At 42.2% G+C, this 17,451-nt stretch overlaps 2 protein-coding genes across 3 annotated transcripts in view; one reads left to right on the top strand and one right to left on the bottom strand.

The window, feature by feature from the left end:
- The window catches only part of TGFBRAP1 (transforming growth factor beta receptor associated protein 1), a 34,132-nt gene extending 31,119 nt beyond the window's left edge, over positions 1-3,013 (top strand). For both annotated transcript variants that reach the window (XM_050910011.1, XM_050910001.1), the window contains exons 11-12: positions 829-1,262; positions 2,137-3,013. In XM_050910011.1, the coding sequence (XP_050765968.1) occupies positions 829-1,262; positions 2,137-2,325 (623 nt within the window). In that variant the 3' untranslated portion in view covers positions 2,326-3,013. The remainder of the gene's footprint in view (positions 1-828; positions 1,263-2,136) is intronic.
- Positions 3,014-9,049: 6,036 nt separating this feature from the next.
- Positions 9,050-9,794, bottom strand: GPR45 (G protein-coupled receptor 45). The gene is given in 2 exon segments (XM_050909772.1): positions 9,050-9,157; positions 9,159-9,794. Coding segments are annotated over 2 exon segments (744 nt in total).
- Between the last annotated feature and the right edge of the window lie 7,657 nt (positions 9,795-17,451).

Here is a 17,451-nt window from a genome sequence, read left to right on the forward strand (position 1 = left end):
AATGTACAGGTATAACACAGTCATTGAAACTCTTGCTCTTTTTCATCTTTTAATTTTTAACCAAATTTTTAAGGGCAAGATTTACAAGATGGATTATTCTCTTGAAATCCATGTACTCCAAAACACAGGATTTCTTACATTTCAATTCTTATCGTACATGAAGGTGAGATCAATGCATGCTAGTGTGTTCCTCCTTGGTAACCAAAATATTCTGGGGAGAAAAACATTGTATTTCCATACGTTTTACAGAGGCCTATGCCAAATCTTTATCACCTTTACAATAAGTGGAGGATTTTCTACTTTATCTTGAAATGCCAGATGAACTTGCCATTCCCCTGCCTGTCGCTGACACTTTAGCTTTAAACTGTCAAACTGGATTAAGGGTTTGTAGTGTCCTTTTCTTAAAGGGAAGTACTCTTTGATCTTTATTGTCTTTTATGGATTTTAAACTATTCTGTAATTTTCTATAATGTTGGGAGAAGCAGAGGTTAAAAATACTGGAGCTTCATCTTACAGTTTGTCATACATGGTAGCAGTGTGCGCAGAAATGTGCAAGACTGACGTGCTAGAATTTAAAAGATGTAAGTGACACTGGTTTTATCACCTGTTATTTAGTAATTTCTTTTTCCCGTATTTTGTGGTGCTCTTTTGTTAGAGATGTGTTTCTAGGCATTCTTGTACTTACAAAAATCTGTCCTCTGTATAGCTGCCAGCACCCCTGCAAAAATAGCAGGAGTTGAGTTCTGTGGGCTTGTTTGCATTGATTCTGGGAGAGCGAGTAGTCATCTTCTCCACTGAGCAAATATTGCCTTGTTTCTCATTTAACAGACAAAATCCAGGGCACAGACCTTCATATGGAAAGTGCAATTTTATATGGAAAACTAGAAGAACATGAGAAGGCTTTGCATATCCTTGTCCACGAGTTGAAGGACTTCCATGCTGCTGAAGAATACTGTGTATGGAACTCGGAGAACAGAGACATGCAGTACAGACGGAGGCTTTTCCATATGCTGCTGTCAGTGTATCTAAATCCAGGCACTTCGGATTGTGCATTAGTCGTGGCTGCTGTGGATCTCTTGAATAACCACGCTGCTGAATTTGATGCGGCTCTGGTTTTGCAGGTGGTGCCTGACAGCTGGTCAGTGCAGCTCCTCTCCCCGTTCCTGTCTGGAGCAGTGAGGCAAAGCATTCATACAAAAAGAATGACTCAGACAGCACTTGGGTTAGCACAAGCTGAAAACTTAATCTACAAACACGAGAAGGTAGGTTGTGGGGTTGGTTTTTTTTAGAGGCACTTTGAAGCTTTACAATTGAGTCCTTTGATATATAATAATAATCAGAAGTTTGAAGAATTAGGACAAAGTTGTCTTCATGTCCTTGGCAATTTTACTTGCTGCATTTATTAGTTTTTTGCCGTGACTACTAGATTCAAACTTAATTTTATGCTTTCTCTGTAAAACAAAAGGGAAGGTGGGGGCCTTGAAATAGGAACAACTTTGGTGAACTTCTGGGCTGAATGAAACTGCATCTGGGATTTACAGATAAACAAAGTTCTTGCAGAAACTTTAACAAATGTGAGTTAGCAGTTTGTCACTAGGATTGAGACCTGTCAGAATTTGCAAAAAAGGTTGCCCAGCACTTAGTGTTAATTGAAGCTTGTTAGTAGCTTTTGTTAGTGGTAAATTCACTTGTGAAGCTTTCTTTTATTCCTAGCTAGAGCTGTGTTGCTTAAAGCTCCCAGCAGATTCTTAAATCTGTTTAGTTCTAACAACGGTATATCCAGCAGAATCTGTCTGGAATAAAAATGCATCAGTGCTCAGTTTGCTGTGGAATTGTCCTGTCACTTTGTTTAGGAAGCTGCATCGGGTTTTCAGTTGCATTAAATGTGTGCGTGCTTTTCTTTATTAAACAAACAAAGAAGAAAAAAAGACGAAAAAAAGCAATGCTTAAGAGGAAGCATGAAAATGCATGAGTATGAATGTGGAAATTGAATTCAAGTTAAATAGTTCAAGCTGTCTTTTCCTTCTACCTCTATCATTGACCAGGTTTGTCCATTTGGTACAGTTGCAATTATATGCCTCAATTTCCCTTCCTTTCTTGCTAGATTCACGTTTGGATTTTTTTCCCTCTCTTTAGGTTAAACAAAAAGGAACCCCAATTCTTCTTTCGGACAAAAAGGTCTGTCAGGTGTGCCAAAATCCTTTCTGCGAGCCTGTATTTGTAAGATACCCAAATGGGGGTATGGTCCACACACACTGTGCTGCAAACAGACATCTGAATTCAAAGATGACTCATCACTCTTCCAGCTCCAGCAGTCAGACTTGAAATATGTTCCGGTCCCACGGGTTCCCATGACTTATACCCCATTGAAAGTGGGCTGGAAAAAAGAACAAAGTGCAGCTACTTTAGGTATAAATCAAGATGAACAGCTAATCTTTGGGTTAATGGGAAGACTTCCAGTAAATATGAAATATTGCCACTTATCTTTTTGATTTCTAATGAACGTAGATAGAAAAGAAAAAATTCACTACCAGAAATGGAGAGGTGCAAATACAGGCTCTTCTGTATATAGTAATAAACAGTTAAAGAAAATGAGCCTTTTCTTCACAGTAAGGATGAATGTTATGGAGACAAGGCATACAGTTATTTTGAGAAATGTCACTTTGCACTGAATGTCATGTTGATAAATTTGTAGAGGTGGAGATGGCATCTCTTGGAGTTGGAATTCTTGGAACATTACGTGACAAGACTGGCATCATGCAGCTTACTATCAAGACAAAAATGTGCGTTGGTTGTAATGTTCACTGCAGCATGTCCTCTTTTGGGCTGGATTCTCTTCCCCAGGATCACATTATGAACTTGATTTTTGCTCTACAAATTGTTGGCTTTTGATGCACTATTTAGTACTTTCCCCCCCCGCCCCTTCCTCTGCTATATAGAATTTAAATGTAAGCACTGGTCCATTAGGTTTCTGTTCCTACAGTTACTGTAATAAACTGAGTGGAAGATGATAGCCTCGGTCGCACAGCTGTGGTTGGAAGAAAAAAAAAAAACAAAGTCAGATTGTCTGGTCAGACTGTAGTCACTTTTATATGGGGGAAGAGACCTTAACTTTAATACTGATTTATTTATTAATATGCAAATATACTGTACATACAGTTGAATAAATTGATCTTATATCATTCTAGAGTTTCTTTGGAGGATAAAGATGTAGCTGATACATAAGTGTACAGGTTATGTGCTAAATGTTTGCTATAACATAACTTAGGCAGATTGGAACTCCACAAGAATAGGTTTTAGTACTTGTGGATGACTTTGTGCAATCGAAATCATGGAAAGAAGGTATAATTGGGAAGAAATCTACAAAGGTGCACTACAGGGGTACTGGTTTTGTTATATTCTACAAAACATTCTGCAAACGAAGGTTTTTCAAATTACAACAAAAACCCTTTACTTAACTGCCCTGATAAGTATCCACATTGCTATTTAACCATTTTAAAGCAATTGGTTTAAAAGAAGCAGCTTCCCACAAGAGAGGTTAAAAAATGACGACTTTTATTTAAAGTTAACTATTTCAAAGCAAAGCATTTCTTTTAATTCTGTAAAGCTCTAATAAATACCAAGCTTACTGACCAGCATGCAATTGAGTTAGTACGGCTGCTCACTGTTTCAGCGTTCCAAATCAGAGCGGAGACTTTCAGCAAAATGGGATATCTGCATGGTATCTTCTAGATGCAGTCCTGGCAGAGGTCTCCTGATACGGAAAGGCTGGCTTTATGAAACAGCCTTGTAAGCATAGTGCTGCCTCCAGAAAGGGGCAACCAAACTACATCCAGGGGGAAAAAAAAAAAAATCTGTTTCTTTGTCTTTGAAGCAAAAGACCTTTGGATCTTTCTCTTTCCTGAGTTTGAAATTAGAAAAATATAGCTGTTGTGTTGGGTTTTAAAAAAAATAAATAAAATCAAAGTAAGGAATTTTGTAGCGCTTTCTACTAAGACATGTAAGCCATGTTTAGTGAAAGGCACCTTCAAAAAAGACAAATGTGGGCATTTCTGACTTAATTCTGGCATAAGTGATTCTCCTGTGGCACTGGTATGAGCAGATTCTTCTGTATCTTGTATTCATGGTTTTCAAACACTGTGTATACAACTGGCAATGATGACATAGACAAATTTGTAGTCCCCCGTCCTCAGAATACTTGCTGATAGAGAGGAAGTGATTTTACAAAGATCTGATAAGCCTTTTGTGTACAGTAGCATGCGATTTGTAAGGAATACTTTCTTTTGCTGCAAGCATCCACACTATGCTCTTTGTTCCTATCTAATAAGGAGGTACTACAACAAAGACTGCTCTCCATTATTAAGACTAATTCTAGCCACTAGATAGTGATGAACTTAGTCTTGTCAACTAGTGTTGCAATGGAATAGAGATCATACCATTCCAGACCACAAGAAAGTTCTTAATTGTTATTGCATGAAAAGATATGTCTGTAGAAGATTAAACAATTCTTTATTAATATTCAGTATTTTTTCAGATTTGTCATTTGGCTAAAATGCAGCAGTAACAATAACTGTACATACAGAACAAATGCAGAAATCAGAGTAATGCAAGGTAGCATATTTGCAATCATAAATGACCAAAAGAGTGATTAATATTTAAGTTGGGGGATCTAATTCTTTTAGCCCCCCCAGAAATGTGGACTGGAAAAACATTGACATTTGATTTGTACCTTGTTACCTGTTTCTTTGTTAAGTTTTATACTAGAGCTCATTTGGATGAATTAGTATGGAAGTCCCATCGTAACAAAAAGAAAAAGCAAAAAAAACCAATGTGAGGCTGAGGTAGAGCAAGAGCTCAGCAGGGAGGTGGCAGGTGGAGGATGCTCTTCCAGTGTGCGTACAGCGCTTGAGCTGTTGGGATAATACTCGACCAGAGGAGATGACAGCCTGCGTCCGAGTGGCGGGTGGTATTCTGTACTTTATCACCAGGAAATTTATGAAAGGTCTGCATTGAAATTTCCGTAGGTAGGACAACTACAACACCCCTTGGGTACGAGAACTTCACACTGGAGAACCTGAGTTCATTCCTCCTTTTATTTTGGCACTCTGTTTGCTCATTCTTGTTTTGTGTACCTGAAGTCCTGGGACAGCGTTGCTACTGTGGTAAGTTGTTCTCATATGGCTGCAGCAGCAAGGAAGGAATGAATGGTAATCTGGTTCTTAATTGCTGACTGGATATGTGAAGGAGGAGGGCAGGAAAGAGGAATATTTCTTTGACCATCCTTCTAGTTTGGAAATTAAATGGGTTCTGGGAGTTCAAGCTTGATGCAATCTTTTTCTCTCCAGTTAGGGAATGTGGTGTCTTAGACCTGCCCTTGGAGAGATGAGATTCTGTCAGAATATTTCTTCTTAATTTAGCTCTTGCTAAATTATTTGTGTTTGTAATTCATCTCTCTCTTTTTTTTTTTTTCCTCCCCCAATGAGTCTCCTCCAATTTTGTATGTGTGAAAACCAAAACAGTAGTGCAGATTTTTTTTCCTAATGTGACAGTGTGTCTGTGATTCCAGACATAATAAATGAATTAGTCTCTCTCACAGATGCTTTTGCAGATAGAGGCACGTTTCCTTAACATGTAGCTTCTAATTACAGAAATATTGCCGCTCTTTTTTTTTTTTTAGCCATCCTCCGTTACAGTCGCCGATACATACAAAAAGCACTCGTTAAACCCTTTTCTACTCTTTCATATCTCCACGCTTCCTCACATAAAAATTACTTATGACGTGTATATGTCATCATATGCAGTTTTTCCCCTAAGTCAAAAAGAGAGGAAAAATACTAATGAGGAAAAAATTGCCCAGAATCTGGCACTCTGCTCGAAATAAGGTTAATGGCTATACATTTATGAGAAAGAATTCAGTTAGATCTTCATTTCTATGATTTAAAGGGATAAGTTATCACATTGATAATATTACAAGAATACCGATCTCAAAGTCTGGAGAAAATAAGCAGTTGATTTTTGTTACACAGAGCGCGCCATAGGTACCTAGGCACTGGCTTCTTCAGGCAGCCCGTAGTGTGGTGGCTGAGGTGCGCACGGGAGTCCGGGTTACAATGGGAACTTCTTCTGCTCCCTCTGCTCCCAGTCTCCAAAAACTTTCCAACCTTTGTTACCTGATTAACGTCACTCTTCTAGCACTTAATTGACGTGGGTGTAAATCTTGGGAGTTCTGGGTGGAGTCCTGAGCACATCTGTCTTTGTTCAATAAAATGTCACTTTATTACATCAGCTACATGAAACCCTAATAATGTCAACTGTGGAAAGGTGGTGGTAGAGATGGAGTATGCGTATGTTTTCCGAGACCTTTAGTACCTGTTTGAACACACAAGCACTATCCTGACACTGCTGAATCTTTGTAACAATGTCTGTTCTTTGCAGGACTCCTATCCTGAATGACATTCAAAGATATTTTATTTTATACAGTTGTATCCAGAAGTAACTTTTATTACTCTTTGCAATTTGCTGCAGTCTCTATTCAGCATAGCTCTAAGTGTTTTATTAACATCCTGCTGTTTGTAACAGGCAGCAACTAATACATTTTCATTGTGAGCTCTCCTCCTGTTGCCTATATTTACTAATTAATTTTTCTCTTGCTGTACAACACTTTGGGGCTTATGCCTTGTGAACACTGATAATTAAATGTGCTGCTACTTTTAAAGGGAAAAGAAGAAAAGAAGTTAATGACATTCTGTAATGTCTGATTGATGACAAAACTGAAGTTCCCCTGCAGTAAATTTGTTCAGATGGAAATCTGTACTGTTAATGCTTTCTGACTTAATGGTTATGTTGGTGAACATGTACAGCAGTATGTGGAATGTACAAATGTATAAATATGTTGATTTTTAATAAAAAAATCTTTTAATTATGTTTGTCATTCATTTCTAGATATATAAACCCTGGGATGTGAATGGCCAAGTGAAGGAGAAAGCTTCTTCAGTGGTAAATAGAGGATTCATGTGGGTGACTCATAGAGGTGGTTGGATAAAAAGACTGAATTAAGCAAGTGCAGGGTGGTAATGGAGATAAACAGGTGTTCGGAAAAACTAGTGAATTTTACTTTTGGGAAGAAGTTTTACTTTGTTTTTACCTCTTCCTTGACTGAATCCGGGTTTTTACAGATTGAGGTGAAAGCGGCTACTGCCATTACAGATTTGGAAGATCTTGATCTGCCTCTGTGTAGCCAAAGCAATCCCTTCTGTGATTAAAGCCAGCGGTTACATGGTGGGTCTGGTCAGTGACGGGTGCATGGACATCCTGGAGCAATACGAACAGAAGTACTAAAGCGTTTTGAGGGGAAGACCTCGAAACAGGGCCGGGGTGGATCTAGGAGCATAGGCTGGTAGTTGAGAGCAGTAAAAGCGGATGCTGTTTGCAGAGACACCTCTGGGACCAGGTAGAAAGTGAGCTTAACCTGCAGCTTCTCTACTGGGGCACTCTTTAGTAAAAACAAAAATTTAGGGAGAACGAAGATGCAAGCGCTACCAAGGTTGGATGGTATTTTTATTACTTGGAGATCTCTGATTCAACCTGAGGAGACCAAAAGTGAAATTACTGCCGGAGCCTAGCCCATGTCCCCAGGAAAAGGGGATTATTACATCCCTGCAATGCGGAAATGAGGCTGGCGCTTACATACTCTGTAGCAGGAAGCTGGTGTTCCTCATCTTCCTCCTCGCTGCTCAGGAGTAATGGCCCTGGCTCAGAGCAAGCCTCGGGGCCAAAGGGCCCTTCCCACTTCCAGCAGAAGGGGCCGGGGCCACCACAGTGGCACTATAGGACCTGCTGATGAGGAAACTTCGGGAAAGGGAGGGTGGTAAGGGCTGGTAAGGAGGCTGTGGTAAGCCAAGGAAACTGGTGTTATCTCCAAGGGGAGGCAGTGAGGGAGGAATGCAAAGGACAAGTACAGAAAAGGGAGGAATATACGTTTAGGACATGCAGGTGCGACCTAATTCAGCTGGTCTCCAGCCCCACTCTGCATGTGCTTGGGTCTTTTCTCCCTGTATCTTCCCTGCCTATGATATAGGGGAAATCCTGTACGTGACCAAAATGTACGGAGGATGCTGGCTAGAAAGTGTAGGCAAGTGGTGGCCTTTGGGTAATGAGGAATGGGAAAACCAGATGAAATGACTCTCAGCCCTGAAAAACCATCACTGGAAGGAATTTAAGAGAATGTGGCAGTAACCAGGCAGGGGGAGAAGTAGTCACTGCTAGGTTTATGTATTGGCATGGGCCTGTGCATCATGAAGGGGTGGTATGTCCTTTGCCTGCTACATCCCTCTCTCTCTCTCTCTCTCTCACATGCTGTTTGTGGATGTGATGGTTGTCCTGGCAAACTATAAAATGGGCAGACCTCACTGAAACCGTGGTTTAACTTTTGGTATGAATTAATCTGTCACCTCAATATTTTACTGCTCTTGTGCTAAAAATCACTTCATTCTTTGCATATGCTGTTTAATCATCAGGACTTGCTGCTTGTTTCAAGTTTGTGCAACCAATATTTTCACCTGTCTTTTTGTTGCTGCATTTTTTAGCTGAAAGTAAGTTTATATAAAGAAATAATACCATAAAGACTGCTGAGCAGTAGCTACGTGCCATTCAGTCAACTTGGTTTTAGTTGCAAGTGTGGCTTTGACAGTATTGCACTGTTGTGGTTTTATTTGGTGTCTCAAACCCAAATAACAAATGGGAACGTGCTCATTCTCCAGTTTGGTTTGTGCATTAAAAACTCATGGGGTGGTCAGAAAGAAAGATGCAGAAGCAAAATTTGTGCAGTTTGGCTAGTTCTTCCCTGATTTTTCAGCTACTTCTCTGAAACCGCTGCTTAGATGGTTGAGTGGCTTTCATCAGAAGCATAGGTTGCATTATTTTTCTTCATTCAGGCACTTTGAGAAGAATCCTGGATGTCTTACGCCTGAGCTCAGCTCGGAACTCTTGAAGCATCTTGGTTCTCAGGCAGTAGAGGACAGGGTAAGCCCTCAGCCAGGTAACGTAGGTGCTAGCAACGCTGCAGACATCTACTGGATGCCACAGGCAGGTTGTGCACTGCGTAGCTGGGGAGCTGGCAGGGTAAAAATCCAACAAACAGAGTGGGAACTATAGTGAAGGGCTCTTGTTTTGAAGTTCAGGTCTACGTTCACTTGGCAAGGTTTCTGCAGCCCTATCAGGTCAAGTGTGTTCCTTTGGCTGAAGCAAAGGCTGTGGGCACGTTGGTGGGTGCTCAGGACGCTCTTACAGAGGGTGTTTGGGATGCAAAGGTTGGAGTGCAGCATGATGCTGAAAGGAATGAAGAACGTTATCGCGACAAGCATCACTTCGTTAGCTCAGCCAGCGGGAATTACACCCTGGAGAGCCCTGGTTTGCATTTCCCCAACCATCTGTCCAGTCCATGGAGAAAAGGCAACGCAGAAAGCATCAAATAAAGCAGTTGTGGCTTTGGCACGGTGAGATTTCAGCTAGTTTTGCCTCTAGACAGTGGTTAGAAAATGGTCCACGCTAATCATCCAGATGGCAACTCCTTCCAAGACAAATAATCAATAAAGCATAGCTGAGTTTTGGCAGAAATGAGCCCCAAAGGTCCAGTTCATTGCAACAACCATAGCTGCAGGACAGCATAGGGTCAAAGAGGCCAGGGTTGCCAACAGAAAGCTGATGGCTGAACACACAGCAGGTTTTCAGTAGCTAACGAGGCTGATAATAATAGTGCCTAAAAATCCGATAGCAGTCATGAACAACATTGCCATTGCCTACAATTGCCAATAACCCCCTGAAGATACTGCCTTGTCAAGGTGGTACTTGCATTGAGTGGAACCGGACCATCCCAATGTGTGTTAAAATCCTAGAAACATTTAGGCTGGCTGGGTTCTGCAGAGAAGTTGTTGTCCAAGCCCAACTCAAAGCAGGGTCAACCTGTGTCAGGTTAGTTGTCTTGTTTTAGACCAGCGCTGACAAGCTTGGAACCAGATTGGGAAGGGTCCAAATGTCTTCTGGTCAGCTCTTTGCCAGGGGAATGTATTGCTTAAGCATCCACAAGACTCTGTGGTGGGTAAATGGCTAAAAGCTTCATCTGTCTTGGAGGAATTTTTTGGGTTTTTTCAGATGTTACAGAAGGACTGAATAAACAGGGAATTTCTGGAAAATAACAAGCTACTGATGACAGCTTCAAGAGTGTCTGCTTGGTGCTTCTCTGACCTGGAGAAGTATATTCAAATAAAATGCAAGTTCTTTATATCTGTTTGAAAGTCACAGACTGCATGCAAAGTTGATTCAATCCCTTTAGTCCCTGTAACGTACAAGGTTACTCTGCAGTGTCATGCCAGAAAGCTGCCAGACTTTGACAGAAGTATGGCTTTTTCTGCTTGAACCACAAGCAGGTGAAGGTGGGGAGGGAGGAGCACAGGATGGATTTGTATCTGCTTTTTTAAAAAATGTTATGCACTGGGGGTTTATATTTGCAAAGCAGAAAGGAGGTTTTAATTTCTGTACTTGTTTGATCCATCTTTAGGTTTTAACTTGTCATATCTTCTTTCAAAGCATCTCCGTGGCCTATTGTGACACGCTGATTTGTCAAGCAGAAGGTTTAGTGTTCCTCCTTCAAAACCTTCCTGAAAGCTATTGTTCTGGATAGCAGCCACTCAGTACATCCCCCCTAAACTCTCCAGTCAGCATGCCAGGAGTATTTCTGACAACAGTTGCTCATTCTGTAATGCTGAATGGCCATAGAAATGTGACGGTCAAAACTAAAAACTACAAACTAAAGAAATCTCAATCCCAGAGGAGGGAGGAAGTCTCTTGTTAAGCTGCTATTAATTATTGATACCTTGATACCCTACGCTTTTGGTTTTCCCATCTGCCTGATACCAAGTCACTTACAAGTGTGCGTGGTGTTTCATACAAATAATCACTTTTATCACAGCATAACACTGTGCTGATAACTTTCCTCCCCGTGGAAGGAAAAGTCGAAAGACTTTCTTGATTGAAGCCATGCCATGACAGGATTCGAAGGCAGCCAAAAAGAAGATCTGCCAGGGCCTTATTTTCAAAGCAAATACCCTGAAAAGCACCAAGAGGGCTCTGAATGCAAAAGCTGGGCTTGAGGAAATCATGAGCTAGAACAATTTTTAGATGGAAAAAGCTCAGGAGTTGGGTAGGAAGAAAGTTTTAAAAGTTTGCAAGCAAATCCCCCACCTTGTGTCTTGTCAGGTCAGGTTTTGACTTCGTGTTAGGCTTCAGAACAGACTTCGGGGGCTTCCTAAATTGCAAAGCCCCCTCTACCCAGCGCCTTCTCGCTCCCTTGGGGATAAGCCCCGCTGCTCCTGCTCTCAGGGGCTGCAGGTCTCTGCTGTGCCTACAGGCTCCCGTCGGTCCCTGGCTGGCTTGCTCGCTTGCTTCCCTTGCGTGGCTGCACCTTGTTCTCCAGGCGTCTTCCCTGGCTGAAGAGCTGCGTGGCTCTCGGGGCGGTGCAGGCTGTGCCCTGCCCGGGGGCTCCCTCCGCCCAGGTTTGACCACTTTTCCCCTCCAGACTTGTTTAAAAACATTGTGCAGTTTGATATTAAGCTTTAGTAAAATGCTAGAAAATAAAAATAAACAGAGGTTCCTGACTTTATTAAACAATGTCGCATTAAATAAAGAGCAAAGCTGTGCTCTAACACAAGAATTCAAGGTCTCTTAACTTGGCAGCAGTATCTTTATATGTTCAAATGTTTCGATACCCCCACTATTTTAATGAAGACTCCGTGGTGAAATGTCATCTTTAATGGTTTTACTAGGGAAACAATGGCTATTGAGTCAACTTACTGGTTTAATACCAAAAGGAGTCTGAAGGCATTCGTAAGCAGTCCTGCCAAATTCTGTCCTGCTCTATCTGCAGAAGTCTGAGGAAGCCAAGGGGACAGCCCTGCTGCATGTGGACTTACATCATACAATAAATAGCAAGTACTGATTTCATGTGAAATAAAAGTTTTAGACAAGATCTCCTGAATCAAAAACTGAATCCTGAAGACATGAATCCTGAAGACTTCCTTGTCTTCTGAACTGAAGGAAATGGAGTTGAACCTGCTATAAGTTTTGCTTCATTTTACTCTCTAGTAGCAAGATTTGGGCTGAGAGGAATGGGATGAGGACTGACAGTGCTTAATTGCTGAACTATTTTTACAGGAATAACATTTGTGAGATACCTTCAATTTCATTTTCATTCTCCCTCATCTCCAAAACCCCAAACCAATGACCCCTCCCCACCAGAGCACGATGGGTGCTTGGCAAATGTGCAGGGAGCTGGGCTGTTCCTCATTTCTTATGTCCAAGCCCTTCTGGATCTAGCCTGAGACCCTGGCAGCGGGGTGAGAGAATAGCCAGTAACATTTGGTAACAGAGGTGACGACTACATCTGAACTTTCTCATTTCTTTCATGCCACCAACATAACATCAAAATGCTAAAGCTACCCAGCCTGTTCGGGCGGTTCTCTTCATTTCATAGCATTTTCCTAAAGAAAAAAAACTTTTTTTTTTTTTTTTTTAGCCTAATATTTTGAGGGTGAAGTTCATGCCAGTTTCGGGCAACAAACTTTGTGGGCTGTGGGTTTCTTGGCCCATTCAGGCTGACCTCCATCTCTGGTGGAGGTAAGCGGAGGGAGGTGGAGGAAAAGATAAGCGCTATCCGTGTTTTTTCATCATGTCATCATGTGTTATCTAGATACTTTAGTTCTGGTATAACATGGCACCTAAGTGTTGTGTGCTCCCTGCAGCGTGGGGTCAAACACATCACGGAAAACTTATAAAATGTCTTGTTCAGGTAGTCCCAGCAATGGAAATCATAAAAAAACCCCAGCAACTTTGATATGCTCATTTTATGCATCATTACCTGCCGTTATTTTACACAACTGTCCTCCTGCTGTCGGAGCGCTGGGAATGCTCTGTCATATGAAGAGCTTTTTTTCCTGTTCTTTGTAACATTTGAGGGGAAGAAAACTGTACCCGAGGTAGAAGAGGACCTCGTTTCTCCCTGAATAGTCATGCTCTACCGGTGAAGTGACGGTGGTGGTGCTAAAACTGTGCTCATGCTGACTGTGCTTTCCAGTAGGTAATATAACCATGCTGTAACAAAAGCAGGCGGCACCAGTACAAGTGTGAGTCCTCACCGGTATAACTTTGCCCACTGCAGGTCCCCGGTGCTGTGGAGAGAGAGAACCAGCTCCGGCACTGCGGTGGGCACGTAAGTGGGAGGCAACTGTACCGCGTCCTCAGCTGTGCAGCAAAACGTGCTGTTTACAAGGCTGTCCTTCACTCGGCCTTTTCCGGCAGAGGTTTTCTTTCAGCCAAGTCCAACAGCAAGTGGGAGGCAGGGCACCCGAGGGGAGACCCATACAACAAATATGCTGCTCTTCTTAAAGCACACTGACACAGAGATGCACCGAAGACCAGTACAAACTTCAGAGTCCCACGTGCCCTACAGCAGAACGATAACAATAGCATAAAAAGAATAAAGATTGGCTCGCAGCATCCAGCCTACTTGGTGATGCCCCCAGACAACTGCTCTTGCACTTGACCTGTTTGCTTCATCGAATTACCCAGCCTTGCCTCAGGAGCAACATGTTTCTGCTTGTTCTGATGGCACCGGTGAAGGTCACGGAACAAATCCACACAATCTAAAAAAGACGGGCAGCTTTATTTTTCACGGCATAAAGAGGTGCGTACCACACGGAGGCAACGTTTATTCAGGTCCATGCTTGTCACTCTATGTGCTTTCTTACAAGAAAACTTTAAAGCCTGTGTATGTGCCTTCCAAAAGATGGGTACGTTTTTCCTCTAGTGTAATCATGGAGAATAGATTTCCAACCTTAGCTAGCACTGGAAAGAGCACTAACACTGTGCACTTATGCTACCAAGAAGCCCCTCTTCTTCCTGCCTGCTCCTCACCCTAGTTCACCTTTGGGACATTTCTATTATGTTTGCTGTCTCCCATTACAGTATTTTAAAGTGTGTGGTCTGTATTCATGCAAGCTCCGTTCCTGCACACCCATCACATAAAGCTGATTAATTCACCCTTTCTGAAATTATGCACACTGCATCAATATGATCTCTAGTGTTTCACCCCTTAAATAGTGTTTTAAAAAAGGTCACATTATATTCTCCCATTAATACTACTCTAGAAACACTGAAAAAAACCCATGCCCACAGAAAATGTCAGGGATCTCATCCAAGTGGCTTGAGCTCACAAGCCTAAGTTTAAAAACAAACTCGTTCCTGAATAATTTCAGTGTTTTAAGTAGTTATATTTATAATTTAAGGTTCAGCACAATTCAGATATTGGCTTTTACAGAGAGAATGCAGCAGAAACAGAGCAAGAGACCCAGGAATGTATGTGCCTGGTCAGTGCGCACAAGCAATCAGAAAGGCAGGGAGAGGGAGAAACACTCCGAAGGAAAACTAAGGAAGGAATCAGCACAACGTGCCTTAGCAGATAAATTATAGAAAAGGCATGAAAAATCCAGAGATAAGACTGGAGGAGGCTGGCAGAATGGGGGAAAGAACAAAAGCCAAGGCGAAAGAAAAGGAAAGACAGAGGATAAACAAGACTATGCAAGTATCCCCCAGTGCCCGCTCAGCTCTTAGGACTACCTTTCTGGCTGGAGACACCCACACGTGCCCCTGGGCCTTTGAGAACGGTGCCCCTAAGAGCCAAATGAAATCTCTGTCCTGCTGCTCTCCTCCTTGCCTCCCCTCCTCCCCTTGGCTCATCCCGACTGCAAGTCTTACGCTGCACTCTCAGATGCAGTTCTCTTCACTCTGACCTCTCTGTGCTGGTTGCCGGGAAGGGCCAGGGACTATACTTAACTCAAGACATTTCTTCGTACAACCTTAGCGGCACTATCTATCTCATCTCAGTGACATGTCAAAGTTTTACCAGGCAGATTCATTAGAAAGGTGACTTATTTACAACTTGAAATATATACAAAAAGGACAATAATGAGCCTACTTAATGATCACGAAACAGACTTAATGCCATTTAATTACTGCACCTGTACCAAAAGGCAGAAGGAAAAATATAATTAAACTCCAGAGTTAGAAAGAGGGGGGCAAAACAGTCTAATAATAGCTGCTTCACCAATAAACATAAAGGTTATAAGTGGAATCCCCAGAATTTCAAAGTCAAAATAAATTTGTAAAAGTGAAAAGGTTAGAGGCAGAAAAAATAATAATCAGGCAGCAAAAGGTAAATAATCCATTAATCATGCACATCTGCTGAAGCGACTGAGCGAGCAAGATGCTCGTCTAGCCAAAGAGCAGCGAAGGCGATACCTGGCAGCAGCCAGCACAGCCAGCCCTGCCCCGTGGGTGCCGGGTAGCACCTTTGCCTACAGCAGCCTGGTCCATCGCCTACTACCAGAAAAGACCACTGCGACAGAGTAATTAGAAATAGGCACTAGACCCAGTTCCTATAGGAAATGCTGTGCTTAAAGGGGAGAAGCATATGGTAAGAGACAAAACTCAGCAGGTTATGGCTAGACAGATGCCTGTGAAAAATCAAGCATGACTGCAACGGTGAAAACTGTAGGCAAAGGAGTGTTAGCCAGCCTTGTCACCACTGACGTGGCAGCTTCACTTTGTCACTGACCTTTTTCACTTTCCTTCTTGCAAAAACAATTGACAGGGCCTTGACGTGCATGAAAGAGCAGCATGTTGTCTTTACATTGAGGTTAGCAGTTTAAGGCAGCTTGCTGCATTTATTTTGGGTAAGTTTGGTTTTTAGGTCCGTACAGCCAATTAATGACCAAAATGCTTTTAGTTCTTCCGAACGTGGCTGAGGCTTGACCTGCTGTGGGTGTGCAGTTTTAGCCAGCCAATGTATCATCCTGACTCTCTGAGAGATGGGGCTTCACCACGCGCAAGCCCCTTGGCTTTGTGAGGTGCTGCCAGGCAGCTAGTGCTGTGTTTGTCTTTTAGAGAATGGGGTGGAGATGCTGGCAGTTCCTATGAGCTTCTACTCAGATAAGGACAAGGCTTCTGTATTCACAGCATTAAAACCTCATGAACCCCACACATGCCAGAGCAAAAAAAAACTGGGGCAGCAGTCCTTACAGGACAGTCTTAATACTTTGAAAATCATGCACGGTACCCACCACATATAATGGCTGTTGCACCTCTGCAGTAGTTGAAGCTGAGAAAGAAAATATGAGTGGACCTGGAGCTGTAGCACTTTGCTGGCAGAGGAGTTGAGGTCACACAATTTTAGCACTGGAGAAGCCAAAATCTATTCCAGGCTACCACTGAAGCCTACTTTGATTCACATAGAAAGCATGTTTCCCAGTATTGTCTTTAGACCACTTTTTCCCTGATAATAACTCACATTAGGACACTTTCGCCGCTGTTCTTTGATGGTTACTTATAAGCTGAAGAGTCTCCTGATAAGCACGTTTTGTCTTTCTTGAAACAGGTGATATACATGTTTTTAGCCTGGATCAAACAAGCTGTGTCTGTCCCGGATGTTCACACCTTTCACACTCTTCATATTAGAAACCTCTGCTGTCACAATTATTCAGCCAAAGTAGCCCATTTAGTTTATTTTTAAAAGCTAATTGCACTGTGTCCTGGTTTCGGCTGGGACAGAGTTAACTCTCTTCTTAGCAGCTGGTACAGTGCTGGGTTTTGGATTTAGTGTGAGAATAATGTTGATAACACACTGATGTTTTAGTTGTTGCTAAGTAGCGCTTATCTTAAGCCAAGGACTTTTCAGTTTCCCATGCTCTGCCAGCAAGCAGGTGTGCAAGAAGCTGGGAGGGAGCAGAGCCGGGGCAGCTGACCTGAACTAGCCAAAGGGGTATTCCATACCATGGAATGTCATGCCCAGTATATAAACTGGGGGGGTTGGCCGGGAGGGGGGGATTGCAGCTCAGGCATCTGTCAGCGGGTGGTGAGCAATTGCATTGTGCATCACTGGTTTCTTTTCTTATTTCTTTTTTTCTTTTTTTTGTATTTGTTTTCATCACAATTATTATTATTATTAGTTAGCAGTGTATTTTTATTTTTACTTTAGTTATTAAACTGCTCTTATCTCAACCCACGAGTTTTACTTTTTTTTTCCTTTCGTACTCCCCACCCCACTGGGAGGCGGGAGGGGGAAGCGGCTGCGTGGTGCTTAGCTGCTGGCTGGGGTTAAACCACGACACACTGGCACATTAGTCCTTTTAATTTTCTTCTTAAAATTTTGAGTTTAGTATGTCGACATCCTAGGTGTGGAAACAGTCAAAATGAAAAGAGATTTAGCAAACTTCAGATACACCCAGGAATGGCAGAAAACAACATGTACAACAAGACATAAATAGGGAACTTTCAAACCAGAAGGACTCTGGGAAGAGCATTACATTGATTCAGATCCCAGAAAGGTAAACTTATGGAAATACA

Source organism: Gymnogyps californianus, chromosome 1, assembly GCF_018139145.2.
Source record: "Gymnogyps californianus isolate 813 chromosome 1, ASM1813914v2, whole genome shotgun sequence".
Taxonomy (NCBI): Eukaryota; Metazoa; Chordata; class Aves; order Accipitriformes; family Cathartidae; genus Gymnogyps; species Gymnogyps californianus.